Source organism: Mya arenaria, chromosome 11 (assembly GCF_026914265.1).
Source record: "Mya arenaria isolate MELC-2E11 chromosome 11, ASM2691426v1".
In the NCBI taxonomy this organism is placed as follows: domain Eukaryota; kingdom Metazoa; phylum Mollusca; class Bivalvia; order Myida; family Myidae; genus Mya; species Mya arenaria.
Genome location: NC_069132.1, coordinates 7233306 through 7243639, shown reverse-complemented (window position 1 = coordinate 7243639; position 10334 = coordinate 7233306). Strand labels below are relative to the sequence as shown.

The following is a 10334-nucleotide window of genomic DNA, read 5'->3' as shown; positions in this document are numbered from 1 at the left end:
TAGAATTCAAAAAAATTTGATGAGTCACCTGTTTGAAAGGCTAATCCTAGTCAGTCCCAGGGATGTATATAGAAATTGTGGATGTCATTAAGGATTAAGCTGGTTATACAAAATCAACATCTTTTCTCCCATAAATATTTTTTACCGTTTCGTAGTAAATAAGTCCCAAATATTGACAAAGTTTGCAATAATACTCTGTTGTATCAGAGGTACAACATTGTAATTATGCATGTGTGTATGAATGTTAATTTAGGCAATACAAATAGAAATTATATACCGGTATATAAAGATGGTGGTATTGAGTTGAATAGCGAATGATGATAAATGAATGTGTTCTGACAATCATGTAGTTTTGCTTTTCTGGAAATTTAAAACACTAGCAAATGATAAGGAATTCTGTTCAAGGTCATGGTCACTAATTGAAAGGTCATGGTCACATTTAAAGGTCAAACCTCCTTCGGTTTTCCTGTTAGCGCATTCGCTTCTCATAAATTCAACACGGGTTCGATTCCCGGCCTGGGCGCATGTGTGTTTGGTTTGTGGTCACCAAGCCGGACAAGTGGGTTTCCTCTGGGTACTCCAGTTTCCCCCAAAACACAAGACCACACCCTCGCGTCATATCGTGCCAACATGAGTGATTAATATAATGTTGTGATTACTTGTTTCACAATTATAAAATAATAAAATAAGTTTAAATTAAACTAATCCTCCTACATCTTTCGTAGCAATAATAACCTAATGCTGACCTTACAGTTTAACAATACGGTACAAAAACACACCTGATTGAAACACTACATTAAACTTGTTCGAAAGAGAAGACCATAATTTTATTATGAATTTATTTGAATAATTAATTATTGATCAATGCATAAAATATAGATATGTTGAATTAAGTATACATGTCTAAAAATCTGCATAATTCATCAAAATGCATGATTTTGTGTATTAACTTGAATTTTAACAAACAGCATGAATGTGATCATAATTATATTATTGTACATAATGATCAACCCAAAAAAGAAAAAAACCGATTCCTTCAATAAACACCTCATAATGTGAATAATTGTATATTATTGTACATAATGATTAAAAATCTTGAAAGAGAAAACAAACAGATTCATTCAACGAACACCTCAAATGTGACAGACAATTATTTCAGATCATATAAATCATGAATTCAATAGGTCCAACATTAAGTGACTCATAATATGTAAAGTGCGCCTTTGTTTAATGTAAATATATGTTATAAAGAAAATTCTCAAGCTCCTAACAGACCCACTTCTCCCTAAAATGTTTGAAAATATTCTAGATGCAAATCAACATGTTCAGTTCTAAAATATGGAATGCATAAATGGCAAGTGATAATAATAAAACATTATCAACAAATTTAACCAAAACCTCAAACATAAAACATCCCAAAATAAGTCATTTCTCTAGACAAGAAATTTGATCATTTTAGTGATTTATTGTGACAATGGATGAGATTTCACCACAATCAGCACACAACTTTGTTTTATTAAGCAATCTAGTTATTCATGATGTTGATCAGTAAATAATCACAAATGTCCATCAAAACAGATAAAAGTGCTCATCATTCAGGACAGTTTCATCAGAAACGAATCAAAACTTGCTGCAGATATTATCAATAACTCTGTGTATAAAAAAGCCAGACATTGTTCTCTGAAAGTTCTCTCTCCCTCAGTCCAGTATTCTTTGAAAGAGTGTTTTGCAGAGAGAACATAAAAGGTTGAAAAAAGGTCTGAAAAACAATAGGTATCATGGATTAGTCCTTGAAAGGCAAATTTAAGCAGAACATTCACTACAGACATATCAATAAGTCTCGAAATTAATTTTCCTCACTCAAAGCTCCTCCTTTCCGGGAGCTAATTTCCTTTTAGCTTTTTGTCCCGCATTTGTACCTGATGAGGGTTTCACGTTACAATAATTACCCAGGATCTGCTCTGCTGCCCGTATTCCCGAGTTATACGCCCCATGCAGAGAGTCAATATGGCTGTCATCCTCTGTGTAAACACCAGCAAAGAATATATATGGGCAAACTGGCTCCTGTAATGTCTTCCACATATTCTTGCTGTTTCCTACTTTGGGGTACGATATAGACCCTTGTATATACTCGTCAGATGACCAAGATGAATATTGGAACACTGTTATCTTTCTAGCATTCACAACATCACTGCCAAACATTTCTCCAAGTATCTTTAAAACCATCTTTTTCAGCTCATTCTCAGATTTAATTTCCCACGTTCTTGCTTGGTCTCCAAATATATTACCATGGAGAATTGGATTTCCACTGATTCTATATGCATTAAACCATGACTGAAGAAAACCATTTCTGGCAGTTTCAGAACATGCAATAAAACTACCAACATCTTTGGGCCAGAAAGGTTCATCAAAACCAATAATTATCTTTCCTGAATAACCTAGACCAATATCACGTATTGCCTGGTACTTGTTCTCTGGTAGTCTAGGTTCAAACCAGACTTCATCAGTCTTTAGTACTCCAAGTGGTAAAGCAAAGACAACAGCATCTGCACTGACCTGTTTTCTATCAGCTGTCCGCACTAAAACTTTCTTCTTTTTATTGTCAACCTTTATGTTTCTAAGCACCTTACCAAGCTCTACTTTCACTGGGAGCTCTGTACCTGAGCTACCACTTACAATTCTATCCAACAGAGCACCTACGCCATCAACTAAGATACTGTCCCAACCCAAATCTATGTTCATGTCATACAGTTTTGATGAGAAGTTGTGGACTGTCATTGCAGGAAAAGAATTAAGAATAGGTCCTAACAGATTTCGATCAAATCCTTGTTTGTCTTTAACATCTGCATTATTCTCCATCCAAGACTGAAGCTCTTTTGTAGTAACTTGTATTACAGAACTGTCAGATGATGATTTAGCATTTTTTATTGCCTTGCTCATAATACCAAAGGCTTCAGCTAGCAAGCCTGTTGCATTTTCTCCAGAGAACAGTTTCAGTCCCACTTTGTCATTGTAATATCTTATCTGAACTGATCCAGAGTTCACAGTATTAAGTTCAAACTTTTTTGCCAACCCAATGAGAGGATTATTCTTAGCCCTTGTGTTGAGAAACATGGCTCCCATCTCCACATCCACACCCTTCAGAGTTTTCCCCAAAGATCTATCTGTCCAGATTCTCCCTCCATACCTGTCCTTCCTAGCCTCAAACACACGCACAGTGTAAGACTTATCCTGAAGAAGTCTTCTAGCAGCAGCCATTCCTGCTATTCCTCCACCTACTACGATAACCTCCTTTGCTAAAGGAGCAGTACCATTTGTATTTGCTGCATAAACTTCAACAAAAATAGTAAGTGTAATTATTAATGTACCAATGCATTTCACTGTAGCCATGTTGATAGATGTTTTCCCCAGATCCATGTATAGCTTTACTTCAATAAATGCAATCTTTAGAATGTTAAAAAATAAGCAGTGTATAAGAAAAATGAGATAATAGTAACGTTCAATATAGAGGTATATAGAAATGAGATCATGTAGTTTCAATTCACAGATTGGGAACCATGACGAAGTTCTTTTTCAAACTGTTCTGCTGTAAATGTGCCATCAATACGCTCCTGATTAGGGTTAAATACCGAGTATGCACTCAGTTTATTACTGACCCTTGGTCCAGTTCCGGTATTTCTGTACATGAGATAGGAGCAGGATATTATAAAAAAGACAGCTCCAAATTCAATAGATATGAAATATTTCCACAGAAGAAGCCAAAGTAACGTCTTTAGTCCAAGCAGAATATATTCTTGTCTGGAGCTTGGATAACTTGAAGCTAATATGGAATTTGATGATGGACCGTTTGCGGAGATACTTTCTTTATGACTCCTCTTTGGTACTTGTGATGAAACCTGAAAATAAAGGGAAAGAAAGTTATTTAAAGTATGTTCATTGATATTTAAAAGGGATATCTGTGAATAAATGTATTCCCCAAACATTAGTTTTAATGATACAGGTTTGCTGAAATGCAACCCATAGAAGCCTGGAGGAAGATTTTGGTTGAGAATTATGAGCTAAACAAATTATATTAAAAGGTGTTTAATATATTAGGCATTATTTGCTATATTTTTAGGTAAAGCTTGCTTTCATTCTTTATTATTTATTCTGTTTTATATATTCAAGCTACAAGTAATATCTATATTTCTAAATCTAAGAACTTAGAATTTTTTTATTGAGAATTTTAAACTGGAAGTATGAACATCCATTTGAAGTTTTCCTCTGAAATATTGAAGTTATAATGTCTCTGGAATGCTAAGAACGTTTCTGACACTATTATCCAACTAAATACTTTAACTATTAAATCATTTGTAACTTAAACTAATTTTTTTTTTACTTGCAAACTTCTAAAAATTGTGATATAATAATTCAATTGAAAATGTGGCCATTAAGTAACACTGACACTAGATTTTGATATTCTGAACTTCCAAACCTTCATTTTTGAAAGTTTTCACAAAAAACGTTTGATTCGGATAAATATACGTCCTATTTGCAGGGTGCATTGTTTTGACACAACAATTTGACCATGCCACCTCTCCCCATTCAAAAACAAAAACCCAGGCTTATTAATAATGATGGGAGAACTGTTACTATTATTTATGATAACTTTTTAGGGGGGATTTTTTTTTTAAAGTTTTCGAACCTCTCCATTGCTTTATAATTTGCATTTTCAGTGTTGAGTCTGCACATATAGTCTGATTAAGTACAAATTGTTGCAGAAACTTAAGCATAAAAGTTATGTTTTTCTTGTAGCTTAGTCTTTCAGCTTTCTGATAGACATGTAAAATGTATAACCTTTGGTTAATTATTTGAGGAAATATTTGATGTTGTTTAGAGCAATATTGTTTTTCAAGTAAAATTCTTATAATTGCATTGAAATGTTGTATTATTACTTTTTAAAAAAAATCAAAGGACTGAAGGGCCATATTTTAGTGTCCCAAGCTATGAAATGATCAACTTTTGTGATTTTAGGGTCGGTATAAAACGCAGCAATTTACGCAGCCAATATAGACAAAAAGGGAAAATGCAGTGATTTGCGAAGCCATCTAGGGAAAAGGTGTTCATGGCCCTATTGCAGAGGTTCAAGTGTTATTAATTAAACAAACAATCTGTGGATTCATCTATTAAGAGTCAGCACTAACAAAAAAAAACATTATGACAAAGATACTTAAGAAATGTACACAATTTATTAAAACAATTATTAACAAAAGAAGGAAGTAATTAATTGCAGAATTAATTAAACAAACTAGATTTTATGTATAAAGTGTTATTGATAACAAGATTATTTAAAATCTTTTTGAAAATGCAGAATTGAAACGATCTAGATCTGCTACTGTTTCGTAATAATTAAAATTTATAGAAATTAACTTCAATGTTGAGAAACAAGCATGTAATAAAATGAATGTATTAACAAAGTTGGAATAATTCAGATCAAACTCCATTGTCAATATTTCAAAAGTCAGGTTGTTTATTATAAAACAACAAGTATATAGTATTACAAATCTTTAAACAGATATTTGTTATACAATTGTTGATATACCTAGTATAAAATATGTCACATATGTAAACTCATTTTTTTTTTAACAAAAACGCAGATATAAAGATCATGCTACAGATTGACATTATAGTTATAAACCCGATGTCATAATGAATAAAATGAAAACAAAATATATTGAAACATAATTATTATACATAGTAATGTAAACTTAATTACATAAAGGGTGTGGTACACATGGGCCAATTACGAAATAATTTTGGATGAAAAAATCACACGGGGATTATATGTATCGTCTAAATGTTTAATCATGCCTTATTTGTTGTACCCTTTGTTGCAGTCGTCACATTGAACCGAACATCTTAACACTCCAGAAGTTTACAAATGAAATAATTTATTATATTTATCGATTTAATGTTTTTCTTTTTACGAAGACTACCATAATTGTTTTACTTGTCAATGGGAATTTGGTAATACATTCATTTTCTAAGCGTTGGACTAGATGAGATCGTTAATTGTTGGAATTGTATATTAATTGGAAACAACATCTTATGAACTCAATAAGATCTGGGACCAATAATGCAATCTTACTCCCAGATAAGATGTTGTAACAGTATAAGCAATGGCATATAGTCCACAGTCAATACTATTATTTTGTCTCATTATGTCCCGAATTATTTCATTTATTTCATCTTTATTTCTCCCATAAATTTGTGACAGTTGATTTTTTAATCCATTTGTTATTACAATATCAACTTTTCGCTCGTTACCCTTACTGTCCAGAAAATAAATATTTTCATTATCTAAAATGGTTGATACCCAGTGATTGTTACGAGTATGTACGATTCTTTTAAAATGAGATTATTTTTTTCCAAGAGTTAAACAATAGCAGCTGCTGGTCGATATTATTGACACTAGCTAAATTTATAAATAATGAATTTCTGTTAAGAAGTAATTATATCGATATTATCGCTTATACCTTTTAAGTAATATTTCATTAGTAAAATAGCCTCCCAAATATTATATTGTTCTATTCATTATTCTTGTACTGTTTATAACAGGTAAATACCAATAAACATTTATGTCTGTCATTAATTATACAATGGACGTGTGTCACAGATAAGGGCTTTCCCTCATTATGTAAATGACTAATGGATTAGCATGTTTTATTGGTACAAACACACAGCTAATGTTGTTAAGTCAACTGGAAAATATTGAGGTTTATATTAATGACAGTATTATGCAAGGCTCTAATGAATTAAAAAAAATATATAAGATTATAACATAATTATTACCAAATTTAAATATAATAAATCATAATGGTTACATATATACTTAAAACCAAACAAATTAAATGTCTCTTGATGTACAAATTATACCGATAAACAAATCACACCATTTTAAGTATAATTTAACATACAAAATTGTGCCTAGTGAGATATTTATATCCTTTCTTTATAAAACGTAAGCATAGGTCCTACATTTTGGTTGAAACACAATCGCAATATTTCAAAGTTGGGTATCCGGTTTTCTTTGTGTGTGTATATATACTTAAGACCAAACAAATGAATTATCTCTCGTACTTTTGACATACAAATTATACTGATACTCACATCGTACCGGTTAAAAAAATACACTACAATGAGTCGAAACAACAAACAAACAATAAAAGTATATACCCCGGTAGCTTTTTTACACATTACATTTGTTTTATATTGATAATATATTAAACTTTTGACTACTGAGCTTGTTTCTGTAGTTTTTCATATAAATATTAAATATTGTTCAAATAACCATTGTAAATTGATAAACAAACATTAAGTAAAAAATTTATGTTCTAGTTGTCACGAACATATACAGATCATATGACGACATGTACATTGGAAACATTAATAATGGATGAAGAAAGACTTAAGTGAAATTGATAATACAAGTTAAAAGAAAAAAAACTATATTTTTTTCTTAAGAAACAAGTCAGTACAGAATGCTATTTTTGTGCAATTAAACTCATTTAATTTAGCAATACACGTTTCTAAGTATGGTTCTTACTTCATATTTATTTTATAATGTTTGAAAATCACTACTTACTTACTTTTTTAAGCAGTACCTATGTATTTTTACAAAAGCTGTGTTTTCACTATATATCTGTATTTGCTGCGCCGCTGCATTTTATAACCTTAAAACGCAGTCTACATAAGGCACATTTTATAACCTTAAAACGCAGTCTACATAAGGCAGACTTAGTCTAAAATATTAGACATGTTATACGGGATTCTTCCAATCCCTTACGTCTAAACGGGAATGTGCAAAAAACGGGGGTGTTTTAAAAATATTGAAATTGTTTTAAGTGAAGTATTTTATGGTTGAAATTGATCATAAAGAGTTATATTAATATTTTACCATGTAAGTGAAATGTTATTTTGCACTAAACAAGCATTTAATGCATTAAAACAAGTTGTTTACCTTTCCAATAAAACAAAAGTTGACTGACACAGACAACAATTATGCGAAGGGGAACAACTCGATACAATCGTAATAACTCGGCCTCCTCCGACAAAGCTTCGAGATAGACCTCGTTATACAATCGTAACAACTCAGCCATGGCCGAAATGTTCCGAGCGATTTAAACCTGTGCCCTGAAGCCTTGCAGGTGCCCTTCATGTATATATTGTTATGTTTTGACAGTATGAAATGAAGAAAAGCCGTCAAACTCATAGTTAAAAGTTGGATATTTATTTTTTGTGTACGGAACTAATATAAAATAATATTATCTGGTAATATTTCTTGTTTTTATGATATTTTATAGACGCTATATGCTTTAACCCGGAATCCTGATCGGAACAACTACCCACTTTTGATACTAAACAATTTGTACGTGAAGGACTTGCCATATAAAAATCTAAGAAAAATCAGTCAACGTACAATTATTTGGACTAAAGGCAGACTGAGCAATTCGCTGAGTTTTATACCAATCCTGGATTTTAGGAGCAGATACACTGCAGCTTTTAAGCCTCTTGGGGAAAGATAGTAATTTGTTAACACAAAAAGCAGCAATCAAATCTCCATCCAATGTATTCTTATGATTGATTATATTTAAACATGGCAGCTGGAATTGTTTTGCCTTAAAATTGGTTTCTCTTTCAAATGGCCAAATACGTTGAAATAGACAGCTTTAATTTAAGGGCCAATATTGCTCATACGATTGATGGCGTTGGGTCCGTTTCAGAAGACGTCTGGATCTTCTGTTTTGCGCTGTCAGTTCTTTTAAACACTCGACTGAACAGCGATTCTTGAGAAATCTTTTTTGATCGACGATATTCTGCCAATTGTTCCTCCATCACAATCATTAGACGTTTGCTGGTATACAACTAAAACGGCATATAACGAAACGGTCAAATGTTACTTTAGGCCGTGACGAGTATGCTGTACGCCAACGTGTACACAGTTTTATATCGATGACATGTTTGTTCCAGGCATAAGCTTATTAATAAGTGTCGCACCAAGGAACTTATTCTCCCGGGAGCTGTAAAAATAAAGTAACATGTGAAATGTAATACGGGTAATGGCGGCCAATAGACAAGATATTTTCATATTTGTTATAATATTAAACATATCATCATAGCCTGGCAAATAGCATAAACTAGCATATTATTCAATAAAAACGTTAATGTTATAATACAGTATATGAAACTCTAAGGCCTTAAAGCCTCCCTGCCGCTCACACCACACGACATTGCCGCAATGCCACGTACCAGGCTGCTAACCTCACGGCGAAAGCCCGCACTCTTAAATTGCCGCCATGCTGATAACATCACACCTAAGGCCGTTAACTTCATGTCGACAGAATGCTCGGCCACCATGACTACCTAGTCCAAGAACTCATGTTGGTTAATGTATATTTGTAAGTTTTGAGGTAAGATTATTGGTATACAAATATTGTTTTTTATTCTGAATGGCATGACTGAAACTCCATTTCTTAAGTGATTAAGCGGTGATTATCTATATTTGTCAACATTTAAATAAGAACTTTGGATAAATTTGCTCATCTGTTTATTTATGAATTTGTTTGTATGGTATGTGTCTCTCTATTAGAAATTGAGCGAGGATGTCAACAGAAGTGAAAAACTAATTGGTCAATGTCAAATGCAATTACGAAGGTCAAGGTTGGGGAAAACGGGTTTTGTAGCAATTCAGTTTACCATTATTGGGTGCGGGCAGACCTGTATAAACTCAACAACAACAACAACAACAACTCAACAACTACAACAACAACATTAACTGCAACAGTTTACTTTTCTTCAGTATAAGCCTAGTAAATACTTGAAATTACGTTTTCCTCGCACTGAATTCTAAACAGCAGAAATGTATATGGTATTTGTGCTGATGCAAAATGCATAAGACCTTTTCAATCTAATTGGCTATTAGTATTTTCTGTCCCATAAATTAACTCCGGATGTGAGCGCGCAAATATAAATAAGAGTTGTAATGGAAACGTAGTGTTTAACATGTGTTTTTGAAGTTTCTGATGATCTACTTTTACTTTTTTCGAAAGATAATAAATGTATAAGGGGTTTAAATGATTTGTGTTGATCTGAACGATTGATTAACATGACTTTTAAAATATTTTATTATTAAAAGAAATAGTCTACTTTCACTTTCAACACAACACAACTATCAGTGAAATGTTTGTGAGCGACGGCCAATAGAATGACCACAGCCATCCAACCAATTTTAGTCACGCGGTATGCCATTCACCTTCCTGGCGAGCAGTAGCTGACCACGAGAAATAAGATAGAAC

The 10334-nt window shown here is 32.6% G+C and overlaps 2 protein-coding genes across 2 annotated transcripts; both read right to left on the bottom strand.

The window, feature by feature from the left end:
- Nucleotides 1-831: 831 nt before the first annotated feature.
- LOC128209629 (uncharacterized) lies at nt 832-3417 on the bottom strand. The gene has a single exon (XM_052913741.1). The coding sequence runs from the start codon at nt 3415-3417 to the stop codon at nt 1861-1863; it is 1557 nt and encodes a 518-aa protein (XP_052769701.1). The 3' UTR covers nt 832-1860.
- A 113-nt stretch (nt 3418-3530) lies between these two features.
- LOC128209630 (SAYSvFN domain-containing protein 1-like) lies at nt 3531-8874 on the bottom strand. The gene is made up of 2 exons (XM_052913742.1): nt 8737-8874; nt 3531-3896 (listed from the first exon to the last, which is right to left on the bottom strand). The coding sequence occupies exons 1-2, from the start codon at nt 8872-8874 to the stop codon at nt 3537-3539; spliced, it is 498 nt and encodes a 165-aa protein (XP_052769702.1). The 3' UTR covers nt 3531-3536.
- Between the last annotated feature and the right edge of the window lie 1460 nt (nt 8875-10334).